Source organism: Neospora caninum, chromosome VIIa, assembly GCF_000208865.1.
Source record: "Neospora caninum Liverpool complete genome, chromosome VIIa".
Classification (NCBI taxonomy): domain Eukaryota; phylum Apicomplexa; class Conoidasida; order Eucoccidiorida; family Sarcocystidae; genus Neospora; species Neospora caninum.
The window spans coordinates 705,897-719,992 of record NC_018393.1 but is presented as its reverse complement, the minus strand read 5'-3'; the positions used below and the strand labels follow the sequence as shown (position 1 = coordinate 719,992).

The window sequence follows — 14,096 nt, the reverse complement described above, 5'->3', positions numbered from 1 at the left end:
TACGAAAGGCATGATCTGCCTCAACATACACTTGTATGACACGCTCATGGGGGCCCGTGGAAGAGAGCTGAAGCCCTCATTCATGTGTACATAATGAGGGAGGCTCTTTTTTGACGTCGTTTGAGTATTTGTTTGCCCCCCTCATCAGAGAGGCCTAGACCCCCCCTTGTTTCTATCCCAGGCGTATTGCGTTTGTTTGCAAAGCAGCAACGCTAGGAAAACCTGTCAATCACTTAATGGGTTCATTCGCCAGTGCGCTACAAAAGCAATGAGCTTTTTTACACATTTTCATTCGTTAGGTTGTTCCGTTAGTGCCCGTCACCATCGTCCCCCCTACGGCGGAATCGTGGCACGATCAGCAAAGGACGTCCGACTGACAATTCTGGCATTCGGATTTAGGAATTAGGGCTTCGCTTGTGGCGTTGTACCAGCATCAATGTGCACACCAGGAAAAGCATTTGCATCTGGTTTGCTCAGGATGACTCTTTATCTTTTAAAGGCAGAACTGGTTGCAGCGGTTGGTGCCTGCCAAACCGCTCATGTCTTCCTTTAAAGAAGCGAAAAAACGCATTCTACCAGATACTGCTGGCTCTTGTTGTCTCGGAGAGAGGTGTCAGTTTGTCGCGTCACCTTGCATGGCTTTGCACTGAGACAGCGTGCGTCATAGGCAGAAGTAAAGGCGAGACGTTCCATAACAATTGTAGAATGGAAGAAATCGGCCATGCGAGGTTAGTAGGAAGCAGGACTAATGGTGAGCGAGAGATGATTCGACAAAGGCGTTTCTCCTGGGTTGTTCTCAGCGGCTCGTTATATTTCGTAGGCCCTTTTGTAACGCTGTCGTATACTGGTTGATGGCCTGAACAGAAAAACAGACTCCGTTCCACTCGTCTCAGTGATTCCCTCTGCAGGCTTCAAGTCCCTGCATGGCGACAGCCGGCATCTCTGTAACAATCACAGCTTTGATATATCTGGTATACGCCCCGAAGTGCAGGATCTATCAAAACACTCCTTTAAAATGAAACTGACAGAACAATACGCAGGCACAGCAAGTTTCTCTTAACGTAACAATAGGCGTCTCGCTTCCTGTCTGGCTGTCACGTCCGCAACTCGCGAATGCATCATGCTGACTTACATGGATGATTTCGTCGTCCGACTGCTCGCGAGCCTGTGTCGCTAGAGCAAGTCCACTTTTCATTGCTTGTAATTCTTCCACAATAAACGTTCGGAATTGCTCATGGCTCTCGTCTCCCCTAAACACAACACAAAAGAACGCTTGCCGCAGTCCGAACTAGAGAACGTCACCATAAGAACATGGGAATACTAGCACCCCTAAACAAAACACAAAAGAACGCTTGCCGCAGTCCGAACTAGACAACGTCACCATAAGAACATGGGAATACTAGCACCTTTAAACAAAACACAAAAGAACGCTTGCCGCAGTCCGAACTAGAGAATCACAACGCCTGCACTGCTGTGGCGTACCTCACGAGCTGTTCGACGTCTTTTTTTAGATGATTTAGTTGCTCCTGCCGCAGAGCAATCTCCGCCTCGAGTCTGGCGTCAAGCCCGTACTGCAGTTCATTCAACCGTTTCACCAGCATCTGCTCTCGGTCAATACTTCCCTTTTTCTCGAGCTCAAACTGCTCCTTGAGTGTCATCAACTCACTGACGAGAGCAACAGTCTCCTGCTGGAAACCAAAAAGTAGCACACAGAAACTGGCACGCGTGAAAACACACCAGGAGAGTAGCACCGCCCGTGACCAACTGGATCAACCTGCTGATTCAGTTCACTGATTGAGAGTGTGATGTCATTTTTCTCGGGTAGTCAAGCACGGACGTTTTGCAAAAGATGGTACTGAAACAGCACCGGACTTACCGCCAGCTTGCTAGGTAGTTCACCTTTCATCTGAGCAAGGTTTCTCTCGAGACCCTCGCATCTGGTAATAAGCAGGTCCATAGAGATCTGCAGAGAACCAACGCATTCGGACACAACGACGAGTTTTCCCGAAGTTGTTTCGTAGAACGCTATGTTTTGCTAGGTTTTCTACTAAGCTTGGAGTGCCCCGCGTCAATCTGGTAGCAAGCACACCGCATTCACTGGTTCCCACCGAAAAATCGCTTCCGCATGCCATTCTTTGGTTTATTCTTCTGCAGAATCTCACCGTTAACTTCTCTATCTGCTTTGCAATCCGAGTCTGCAGTCGTTCGAGCATCTCGTTCGCCATCTGCTCTGCCACTCGCTGCAGCGTACGATTCGCTTCCACTCTGCGTTTGATTTCGCTATTTAGGGCCTTCTCTAGCCTTGCAATGCTCTCTTTGACTTCCTGTGTTACAAGAAAGCAACAAAACGCGAAGACATACCCGACAGCTTACTGCTACACTGAGAAAGCGACACTGCAAAAGAGCCCTTTCCGTCATCAAACGATACGCCCTCAAAACAGGCATTTCCACTGCTGTTTCCAGGCATCATCCTTTCCTGCAGCTGTCTGAATTGTGAATTTTACCTGAAATCTTTGCTCTTCCATCATCCGCCTTCTCCTCGTGTCGTCAGCAATAGAAGTCTTGAAACCAATGAAACGCTCACCGACACTACTCAGCTGCATCCGCAGCCTCTCTGATTTCCCGGCCTCCCCGCTGCACGATCCCGCAGCCCCCGCCATGGTGCAAGGACCTCCTGCGGAAAAGTGTAACACACAAACAGGCGGCATAGCCGTGAACATGCCTGTCACCTCCACAGGGGAACGGTTGTACACCGAACAGCAGATTCTTCTGTCTGCCGCGGAGGCAAGACACGTGGTTGTGCGTATCTAGAACCTGAAGCGTTCTTCACTGTCCTAGGTAGTGCTGCATCCCTGCTTATTTGACTTACCCATATTGATAATTGCGTTCAGTTTAGTGGTGTTCAACTTAACCTTGAGAAACCACCATCCGTGCGAAGGCGTGGCGTTACGATGAGGCGTACCGTGACGTGTTAGGCGATACCTCAGCGCAGAAAGAACTGCAGCTGACCCTATTTCAGCCGTAATTCGATAGTTGGAAGATAGGCTCGCCAACCATATCAGCCAAAATTGGACTGACCTCCTGCACAATCGTATCCACAAGCCGCGTAGGACTGGAGTAAAGCCGTGGGACTGCTTGGTTCAGGACCTTGTGGACGTAGCTGTGGATTACACGCCGCCTTCTGGGATAATCGGCAGCAACGTGAGTGCGGCCAGACATAACCTGAGGAGGACGAACCCACGGAGCGGCTTAAGAAGTATCGAAATAATAAATCGAGGGGCACCCCGAGGAACGAAGTTTGCATGAGACACGCACAGTCACGACAGAGTGTGCCACTGAAAGGAACCGCACGCTTTGCAAGAAAAGGAAGCCAGCATTAAGACGAGGTTTAGTGAGATGCTGAAGAGATGGGGTAAAAAAAAGATGACCATTCGCTGTCTGTTTTCTTCTTCCATCGACATGCCGTCCTGCCCAACGGACGAGGTGACTAGTACCAACCACGGAGAAAAGCCTTAACCACGCTATGTCTCACCGAAATAACTACACAAAAGCAAGAGCGACCACCGAAAATTCACCAAAAGGCGGTTTCAAATGCGACGAGTTTGGAAACGAGAAACGAACTGTAGTTTAGGGCAACACTGGCACGGGGCTAAACCTTCCCAGTAAGCTCCGTAGTAGCGCTACCCAGCAAGACACGGGCACGGAAAGCCACGATCAAGGTCCGAAAAGACCACCGTCCCCCCTACGGCAGACGTTTCCGTTGCAAAAAATACATACGTGAGCTCCGCCCGAGTTGAAACGGGGATGTTTCAGAAATAACGGAAGGGTTTCTTCTTGACTGGAGACATCAACACGAACGAGGACACGTCAAAACCGCGCCCTCCCAACGCCCGTGGAGACGGAATTCCGATCCTGTCGGAGGCGGAGCAAGTTATCTCAGCGAGAAAAAAAGCCTGTATTAAACTTGCAGAAATTGAAGCTCTGTCGATGAAAGACGTGTGGTAATGATTCAATTCTTTTCTCTCCCATCGTGGCAGTGTTTCTCGAAAAATGCTGACTGGTCGGTGCCACCAGCAACCCGAGAATGAACGGCATGCGCGCCCCCAGCACATGAGTTTAAGGACGTCATCCATGCCGTCTCAGCTCCCTCTCCTCCCAGTATTCGATGTTGCAGTTGCAGAACATTGTCGACGCTCTAGCATGACACAAAACCAGTAAACTGGTTTTTTCAAAACGCTTTTTAAAATGTTCCTCGAACATTCTACGTGTAGGTCTGTGTGAAGTGTGCATCGCACCCACGACGACGTGTCCACAATGGTTACAGACTTCATGAAGTATCCGGGGTTTCTCCCGCGAAATGCTGCCCGTGTCACCCTTCTACTGAAACTCTTGCTGCTTTTCGAGAACGCTTTGGTCACTGCTCAAAACTTGACTATCTTGTGAAGACAAATGGACCAGCAGCTGGTCTGCAGTAGTATTTCTAAGCACGCACCGGATTCACCCGGAACACGTAGAACAAATTGAGCCGTTCTCGCGAACACAGCCAAATTCCCAGCATCTTGCTACCTGCCTCAAAAAGGTCTCACAGACCAATGAAAACCACATGCCGTTTTTCAGTGTCTGTGTATGTGGAAAAAGAAATCCTGGCCCGTCATGTAGCATCGGCACCTTCCAGGACACAGGACACGGGGTATGTCAAAATGTTAATGCAGCAAACGGGGCGATTCCTCCGTGAGGTAGCAGGCTGTAAGACGGGATGTTCCTCCTTCGACAAAAACGCTTTACCCCCTTAGTGAAACTGTTGAAGGGAAAGGTTAACAACACACGGCATGTTTGTGAGATCGCCTCGTACCTTCGCTAGCGGCTTCGCGTCTCGGGCAAGTCTGGCATGGTTCCCCGTCCCGCGAGCAACACGTCTGCAAGCACGTCATCCTGTTCTTCGGTTGACCGGTATTGACAGAATTTCAAATGCTGCCTGTTCCCAGTTTCCTAGTACAGCACCCACGTGCAGCAATACTGTGGACCTCTTGTTGCATCGGCTGACACACTGGTTTAAAGAACTCGCGAATGCAGCGAATGAAGGAAATATAGATTTTGTGAAGGCGAATAAGATAAATTTGGCATATGCCGCGCGACCGAGTGGCCAGCGAAAGAAGAACGAACGGTGATCTCCGGAAGAACGCACCAGCGCCACGGGACGCCACCGGATGCGGGCTGAATCAGTAGAGTCTGACAGAACAGTGCGTTAACGTCTCTAAACGATCGAGCCCTGTCTCATTCGCTGCCTTCATAGGCGATGGCAACCGCAAACAAACGATTTTTCGGCAGGAAAGTGCAAAAGGTGCCACTGCAGCTCAGAAATCTCTCGTTGTGGCTACAGGCGCTGCAGTCCTCAGCAAGTTCCTCTAAAAAACCAGAGGACCCACTACGACAGCACGCAAAAAAAAGTCTTCCTGCTTGATCAGCCTTGTCTTTCCACCGAGATAGGTTCGACTATATCATCAACCCTCAAGAAAGGACAGAGTAGGAGATGACGACATCTTGAGGGCCGGCCGGGGAGGCCTGATCAGCGGTCCAGGGAATCGCGCGACGCGAGGCTTTGCTCTAGTGTCGCCTGACATGTCTTGCAGCCACGGCAGTTTTCGTACAGGTATATAATTGTTCTTTGAGTAGGCAATGGATTTGTGGCTTTTCTACGAACGAGACCCAGCCAGTAAATAGATGCGTGGGGAAACGGGAATTACGTACAGATGCGGGGCTGGAGTGATATTGTAGTTGTGTGCAAAGTCAACGACGCTTGTTTCAGCACCTTAAAAAGCGCGCGGAGGCCAGGGTGCCGAGCCGGTTGCCTCCCAGACCTGGCAGAGGCCAAAAAAATGGCAGGACACGCGGTTTAAGAAAAAACGGGCTGCACAAAAAAACAGATCCTCTACGGCAAAACAGTCCCGTTAGCAGGCCGCCCGTTCTCCGCCAGTGTTGTGTGCCTCGTCGGCGTCTCGGCGACATCCGTGGCAGTCCCGAGACAGGCCTCCTCGGCTACCCCTGTCCGGATCCCCTCGCTGCTGAAATTCGGCGATACACAATTGCACTGTTGCAGTTCTCAACATTGGGATGGCCAAGAATTTCACAGGATCGCATTGCTTTGCAACACGCACAGTCTTCAATGCCTGTAGCTATTTGCTTGCCCGTACGAGCCGACTAGCATGAGGCATGTCGGATGGAGCGGGTTGAATAGCGACGAAGAGAAATCAAGTCCGCGCCGTGGATCGGAGAGAGCCGACTGGTGCCTTCACCGACGCCTGCGCGGCGCTTGCGTCCCTTCCTTGTGCCTCTCGTGGTCGACGAAGAGGGGGCCGGTCTCGAGTCAACATCTCATTGCTTTGTGTTCCAAGTGTTAATGCCACGGAAGGACCCGTCAGTGGGCGCGGTCTTCTTTCGAGCCCCATTCAGCGTTTTTCACTGACACACTGCTCAAGTGTCGACATTCATTTCCATCATATCGGCAAGAAACCGTGGCAACTAGCAGCCGCGCGCGGGGTTGGATAGCGGTTTTGCCCGCTGATAGCTTCGATTGTCGCATTGTGTGTGTACGGTCCACAAGCGGTGCCCTAACGTCGTGTTTGCTGGTCTCGTTCGGGTACGTTCCTCTACCTAGGGACACCGGCGTTCAATTTTCTGTCGTTTCCAAGCAATTTGCGGTACCGCCGAAGAAGAATGTCGGGACGATAACACATTGGCCGTGATTTCCGCGACAAACGGCGCCCATGCCAGCAGTCGTGCCGATGTCAACGTCTTTCAGAAACGGGTGAACCAGGATAGCGTAGTACAATTTGGAGAGACCACTGCTACATGTGAGCGACGGAGCTTCGGTCTTAAAAATCCGATACGACGGAGCTTTCCAGATCTCTGCCTCAAGAAAAACCTACATAGTGCGCGCCCAGGCGTCTCTGTTTTGTGCCTGGCGAGGCCGTTTCCACGGCAGGCCTTGCTGGCGATGAGGCCGGACATGGGAGGACAGAGAAGTAAACGCACTGACGCAGCACCATTTATTTGTGGCTCGTCGACATAGCAGAGTGTGTCTAGATATGAAGTGATTACAGATGTTGCTCCTTTGAGCGTGGTGAAGAAGGCATAGGGTTTCTCTCCGGGTACAACGATCAAACGTTGGTACCTTGGGACCTACGCGACTTGAACCTTTAGTTGACCACTCTAACCGAGGAGCGCTCAAAGATAAATTCCCCCAACGACAGGTATAATACTTCAGATTTCTCTACCCCACGCGTGGGTACGCCACCCGCCGATGCTTTTTTACAATTCTCGCCGCCATGCTTTCCACGAGGCGGCTCTGGACGTCTTTTGGCATTCTTTCAGCCACCATCTTCACCGGCGTCCTGTATCAAACTGACACGGCAGACGGACACAGATTCAAGGGCCTTTCCTACAGTGCTACAGACGCTGAATCTGCAGATGGTGTGAGTTCAGGAACGGACCGGCTCGGGAGCGCCAGGTTCCAGAAGAGCGACTTGAGACCTATCAACAGGCACCATGGCGAGATCCGTAGCTACGCGCCACCTTCTGATGCCGTTGACAGTGGCGCTGCCTCGCCTCCCGGAGCCGCCTTCCTTTTCCCTACCAGTTCAATCGGCAAGAAGGGGACAAATCTCAAGATCTCTAACACGGTTCCTGTCGAGCCTGCTTCCCCGTCTCAAACGGTCCACCTCGGCACGGCAACTGCTCGACCGGAAATACTTGCCACGCTGACCCCCGGGTTACATGCACCGCAGGCCTCGATGAACGATCCTGGATCATGGACAGGGCTCGCGGAGGCAGCTGATCCGAGCCATGTAGTTGCGTTGCCAGGTCAATCACAAACTGGCGTCCCTACGGTGGTTGTGCCGCAGTTGCCGTCAAATGGTTCCCCCACTTTGGCGCCATCAACTGTGGCGCCCCAAGGAGCTGCGACCGCTAACCCTCCAGCTTCCTTACCGGCTGGACAGAACCAAGGACATCCACTTCTTGCCACGGACATGGGCGGGTTGCCTGCTCAGCCTCTGCCACCAATGACCACGAACCAGGGTGCCCCGCGCTCCGTCGGTGCGACGACTTCTCCCGTCTTACTTGCTGCCATACCTGGTAGTGGCGTGGCTCCGCAACCACCAACGACGCTTGCCCCTGCACCAGCTCCAGTCGCTTCTGGACAGCAGCCGAAGGCCAGCACTGTACCGGTGACAGGTGCGGCTTCAACCGGTGTAGCTACTACACCACCAGCAGCTACAGCATTTCCGACCGGGAGTCCAGCACCGGTAGCAGCTACAGCACCAGTAGCAGCTACAGCACCAGTAGCAGCTACAGCACCAGTAGCAGCTACAGCACCGGTAGCAGCTACAGCACCGGTAGCTGGGACAGCACCGGTAGCTGGGACAGCACCGGTAGCAGCTCCAGCACAACCAGCCGCTACAGCACCGCCAGCAGGGACAGCACCTGCTGCTGTAGTTACTTCTTCACCCACCGCAACTCCCTCATCGGCTTCATTGGCTGCGCCCGTGGCCGAACCACGCATCGATGCTCGTTCCGCTCCCGCAGCTGTGGGTGGAGTCACAGGGACATCTGGTCAGCTGTCCACACCCATCACCGGCGAAGCCTCCCCTGTGACCGCGGAAACACAACCGGTTGCTGGAGCAGTGGCAACAGCGGCGGCCGAGAATGTGCCGCCGGTAGCTGCGGTGCCGGAAAGTTCTGCGCCCGACGGGAAAGTCGCAACCGGAGAATATTACCAGGTGGTGGCCGGCTCTGCTGGTGGCGCTGCCGGTGCCGAAGACCAGTTTCTGGTTGCCCCTTCAGTGAAAGAGATTTCTGTGGGGCCGAGTGGCACTAGAGTTGTCCACTCCCAACAGAGAGTCCGGGCTGTAAGTGTTTCACGCAGTATAGAAAATAATTCCTCGGGATGCTCGCGTCAGTTGAGAATGCGGACTCTTTTCAAAAAAAGACATCTTACGGATCCGAACTGACGCTGATATGAACATACGTTTTCACCATACCACATTTCCGGATGCATGGCCACCCCTCCCCACCGATGAAGGGAATAAGCGTTCCGAGTAACTCGTAAGATTGTCTCTTCCGTGCGCTGCGCTCCTTGTGCCACTGCTTGCTGCCAGTGCGACGCTTGTCTTGCTGTTTGCCCTTTGTCTTTTCAGGCAGGCGAAGTTTGTTTCGATGCCTGCTCCTGCTGGCCGGTGTGGTGCATCAGCATCGTGGTGCTCGTCGTCAACCTCGTTGCTAGCTTTGTCGCCTTCCACCTCACCGCATCCCTGTACTCGAAGGTTAGTCACTGCAGAACGCTGCCGCTTTGTTTCATTGTTTAGTGGCAACGGGGTGAGCGCGTGTGAGCCCGGCGCGCCCCGCCATGAACATGGTTGCACGCCTCGCAGTGCGGCCTCCTGACAGTTCAGTCCGCGACTCCAAGCAGCACAGCAACTGAATCTAATCATCCACAACCGTTAGCCTTGGCAAAACAGCCTTCTATGCATGTGCCTGGGGGATCAAGGGGGTTCGCTGTCGCCAGGGAGTATAGTGGTCGGGCGTTGCTCTTCTGCTGGTGCAGGCCGGAGACCTTTGAATCTGTGTCTGAGTGTGTGTGTGGACTGTCGGTTTCCCCAAGTTGCAGCAGCACGTCACCTGGATTTCGTTTTAGCTTCGTCTCGTTTAGGGGAGTTCAAGCATTTTTATTCCTCAGGCTAGAGGCTTGGTTCCATGCGTCGGACGTTGTATTCATACGGACTGGTCCGTGCACTGCTTCTTCTCAGGGACTGTTTTCTTCGCATTTCTACAAAGGTGGCGGCTACTGGATGATCGGCGCGGCGATTGGCGGGCTGGTGATTGGGGGCCTCATTGGAGGTTTAGTCCCTCCCGCCTGCTGGGCAGGCGCTCTGTACCTCGGCGGATCCTTGATGTCGAACTGCATCTCCATTATTCTTCTCGGACGCCGAGGCGCATGGCTGGGTGCTCTTGGCGGCGTAGGCTGCGGTGGCGTCATTGGTTTCTTTACCGGCACGGGTGCTGTCGGCATCGTTGTGGGCGTGTTTGTCGGCCTGCTCTTTGGCATCGTTGTTGGCTTCGCCCCAGTCTGCCGGTCACTGAAACTGAATGAGCGGTACATCCGAGCTGGCATGAGAGTTTCAGGCGGCCTTTCGTCACGGTAAGGGGAAAGCCGCGCCCCTGTTGTTAGCAGCTCAAAGACGAGCGCTGCCATTCGGCTGTGGGACGGATGCACATCCCGGTGACGGTCTGGCTTGAACGCTGTCGCAGGTTGCATTTTGGGCAGAACGGACATGGGCACGCTTTTCAATCGCGTGCGGTACGGGAGAGCATGGCAACTTGGTAGATCCTGTACACTGCCGGGATTCTATGTGCCTTGAAAAGCCTACCTTGTGCCATTCTTTACAGGTTCTCTGATGATGGTCACGAAGGCAAGCACCACTCGGGAACTATGACACCGCCCCTTTCTCCGTAAGCCCCTGGGAGTCTCAAAAGGGACCCTCTCGTTGCTTGCTTCCTTCTACTAGGCAGCTAGGCTTGCAGGGGGAACGGAGGAGGTGATACGAATCGGTTCTTTATTTTGACTTGAACCCTCTTGCACCACCCCAGGGTGAAGGCGGAGTGACAAGCAGAATTATGCTCACGTCTGCAGGGAAAAAGGTGGAGTACTTTTGCACCTGCCTGTCCATTTTTCTCTGTGAGGTGTTTTGGTACGGGAATCTAATGTACATTGCCGCACAGAAACCCCCGATCCACACGCTTCTGAGCCATATAGTTACCTCCGAACGGCAGTTCGCATCGGGGCTGTGGACGTGAAAAGCTCTAAGATACGGCTAGAAACGCCGGTCCATGTGTGCGCATGTGGATGCAGAAGAACAGCGCGCACGCCAGCAGGTCGACGACTACCTGGGTCTGATGTGGGATCTGCATCTACCGTACAGTCTTCAAAGCGATATACAGAAGACCGAGTTCACGCCTTGGCTTCAGATGGTAGCCGAACTCGTCAGAATGCTGTTCCGGGTAATGCGGGCGACAGTCAGATTGGTTCATAAAGACTGTGCAGGTGTGCAAAGGAATGGAAAAAGCCTCCCTTTCTTGTCTTCCTTCTCCTGACCTAACTTCCTGGGCAATCGACTTCGAAACAACAAAAGCAAATGTTCACAACACTGGCGCGATTTTTTTTGTACATACGTGCGCAAATTTCCAAAGGCGGCGTTATGGCCTTGAGCCGAATGACACTATTCAGTTCAGCGGAAGCAGGGGCAATCAGCTCATCCCCTTGATGTTTTCAAGGGGGAAGTTGCGGGGGTATCGGACTATACCTTCATCAAGGGGTGGAACACGCAAAAATTCTGCCCCATGCGGGGGTAGCGCGCCTGCTAAGAAAAGCAAATGCGACGTCATTCTGTCAAACCTTACTGGTTTCCTCGTCTCTCTTTTCTCTGTTGATATTTGACGCTTGTATCGTTGCCCTAACCCGTTTACAGTCTCAGTGGGACGTGTAAACTGTGATTAAATTGGTGAAACCGCCTGGAGAGCTTTGAGCTGCAGTTGCTGCGCCGGCGAGGATGCGCCAAAACGGTGTTCAACAGAATGTTTGCGAAAAAAGCACGGAAGAGAGCAATAACGTATGCGAGCAAGCGCTGGCATCTTGAGACAGTTTCACCTGCGTACGGCTCGAGGAGAACTGGAGACAAGCTACCTTTGCTTCAGTCTATATCGGCACGACTTTCGTTTACCCCGCGGCACGAGATCAATTTTGCTGAACAGACCACGAATAGGGTAGCACAAAACAAGAAAAACGAACCCATACTACCATAGCTCAATCCCCATCCTAACCTTAGCGTCCCTCCCTACGTAAACAGAGACGGGTTCCCATTCTGATGTGATTATCGAATGTTTTTCATTTCCGGTTTTCCCGTCCCAAGACGCCTCCGCGAGGGAAGATTCAGTTCCTCGGCAGGATACTCACTCCGGGACGGCGGATAGAACGGCAGTTAGCTGACGGAGGAAGTACTGATATGCGGTTGATTCGCCTTCATCGGGGAAACGGTCGGCAGTTAAGTAATGCTGTTTCTTGCCTGCAAGTCGCCCGCATCCTCGAGTCGCCGCCTACGCTCCTCTCTCTTCATCTGTGGTTAACGAGGAGAGGCTGTGTGCTCCGAGCAGTGTCTCGGCCGTACGAACTATCTTCACTCATTTCGAGGTCTACGACGCCTCCATTTTCCTTTGACATGCTGGCTTGGGGGCTTCGCTGATGGTGCCTCGCAAATGCGATCTCAACGGGGTTTCGCATCGTCGGCAACGCTCTGCGGTACTGGTCGATAGAGGCGTAGATGATGGGCCCGTCGCCTTGTTGAAATTGCACTTCTCCTCTGCCTGTTAACTTGGCGTAAATTTTGACAAGGACGAACTTTAAAATCCCGAACAAGGTCCCCAGAGTCTGGAGAGAATACAGCAGAGAAATAACCACCTCACATCCGACATAGACCAGCAGCCAGTTGAACTTCTCTCGGATGTGCTCCTCCGACTGAAACAGCAGGCTCTCGAGGTCACTGAAATTGTACAGTGCGTAAGCGCCGACTCCTGTAAGCGTGTAGTGAGTTGCACCCTCGGCCACACGGTGTAGGAGGCCGCACATAACACTGCCGTAGGCAGCTCCGTCCTCTCCCACGAGGCATGTCATGAGACACATGAAACATCCGAGACAGAGCACGAGAACAACTTCTGCAAGCATTGAACCAAGGATATAGTAAAACAGCAGGGGCGATGTGTTCCGCATTTCTGGCCAGTGAAGCAGCAGTGACGTCCCCAAACACAGAAGCAGTAAACTGAAAACAGATTGCAGATTCCGCAGGCAATGACCCATGGCGTTCTCCACATCATCTTCATGAATGCCTGTAAAAGCATCGTTCTCGATATCCATGAGCGAGTAAGAACGCAAAGGCGCTTCAGCACGATGGTAAACCACCGGATGCCCGTTGTGTGGATGGGCATGCTGCCCCGACGGGCTCTCTCCGTCGTCCCGTCCATCTGTCTCAGACGCGCTCTGAGGCGGCTGAGATGCCACCGTGGGGTCACACTTGAAGTGAACATCAGCCTCTTTCATAGCGGAGTCTCGATGTCGTGTGCGTGCTCCCGTTGCCTCTGTTTCTGCGACTGTGTCTGTCGCAGACGACCCTACGAGTGAAGGAAATACAGTGGGAAGCAGCTCGTCATCGCCAAAAACGGCCTGTGGAAGCCACTGTGCATTCTCATCTCTCGATGCCGAAACAGTGTCACCAACAGGCGCGTCAGCCTCAGGCGTCTGTTGCGACGCTCGAGGGCGAGATGGAGCTAAATACACGGGAGGCATTGAAAAGGGTGCTGTGCTCGGGGCCCCGAACACCGCTCCAATCGTTACGTTAGTTCCCACGTCACCGCGTGGTCGAAGTCCGTGTGCTCCCGGTAAGAGGGCGTGGAGATCTTGTCAGAATCCCTGGTCACACGAAAACTGATTGCACAGTGCACGCACACCCCTTTCAAGGGCACCTCAGCTCCTCGTATTTTCGTGGTTAGCATGAACTTATTGCGGGTGCTTCATCGCTTGCCCAATTATTTGCATACGAGCAACACATCTTGACTCGGAGATGGAATTGCGGCGGTCTCAGGAAGAGTGGCGTGTCGCACTTCCGTGCGGGATCGGTACTCACGAGTTTGGAGGACGGTTCCCAAAAGTATAACTGGGGGAAGTTGCAGCGAAAACCAGAGGCAGGTAAATGCACGGTATACTGGAACGCCGGTCCTATAGAGATAACGGTGATTGTAAGTGTACGACAACTCTTTAAATCTTCAAGCATTTGCAGTTCCAAAAAGGGGCACTGCACAAACGAAAACGCTGTCTTATGTGCGGTCACCTACCAGTAGGGCGTGAGAAGGAACCAGAGTTTTAATGCAGTAGCAAGAGTCTGAAAAGGAACCGTTTTTGAGTGAGCATCATTCATGTTGTTGTTCATTGCTTGGCACAGACGAAGTGTGTGGTAGGGAAGCCTAGGACTACCAATCCACAAAGAAAAGTTGCG

At 52.8% G+C, this 14,096-nt stretch overlaps 3 protein-coding genes across 3 annotated transcripts; 1 reads left to right on the top strand and 2 right to left on the bottom strand.

Moving 5' to 3' along the window:
• Positions 1 to 796: 796 nt before the first annotated feature.
• On the bottom strand, positions 797 to 2,873 carry NCLIV_020000 (putative SF-assemblin; the record flags this gene model as incomplete). Its single annotated transcript, XM_003882194.1, has 7 exons — positions 797 to 856; positions 1,133 to 1,250; positions 1,483 to 1,688; positions 1,877 to 1,963; positions 2,163 to 2,324; positions 2,505 to 2,674; positions 2,870 to 2,873. 7 exons carry the CDS (start codon positions 2,871 to 2,873, stop codon positions 797 to 799), a joined length of 807 nt encoding a protein of 268 aa, XP_003882243.1.
• Positions 2,874 to 7,325: 4,452 nt separating this feature from the next.
• NCLIV_019990 (putative transmembrane domain-containing protein) lies at positions 7,326 to 10,510 on the top strand (the record flags this gene model as incomplete). The annotated part of the gene is made up of 5 exons (XM_003882193.1): positions 7,326 to 8,232; positions 8,584 to 8,906; positions 9,195 to 9,320; positions 9,804 to 10,195; positions 10,444 to 10,510. 5 exons carry the CDS (start codon positions 7,326 to 7,328, stop codon positions 10,508 to 10,510), a joined length of 1,815 nt encoding a protein of 604 aa, XP_003882242.1.
• Positions 10,511 to 12,163: 1,653 nt separating this feature from the next.
• On the bottom strand, positions 12,164 to 13,390 carry NCLIV_019980 (conserved hypothetical protein; the record flags this gene model as incomplete). Its single annotated transcript, XM_003882192.1, has 1 exon — positions 12,164 to 13,390. The coding sequence occupies one exon, from the start codon at positions 13,388 to 13,390 to the stop codon at positions 12,164 to 12,166; it is 1,227 nt and encodes a 408-aa protein (XP_003882241.1).
• Between the last annotated feature and the right edge of the window lie 706 nt (positions 13,391 to 14,096).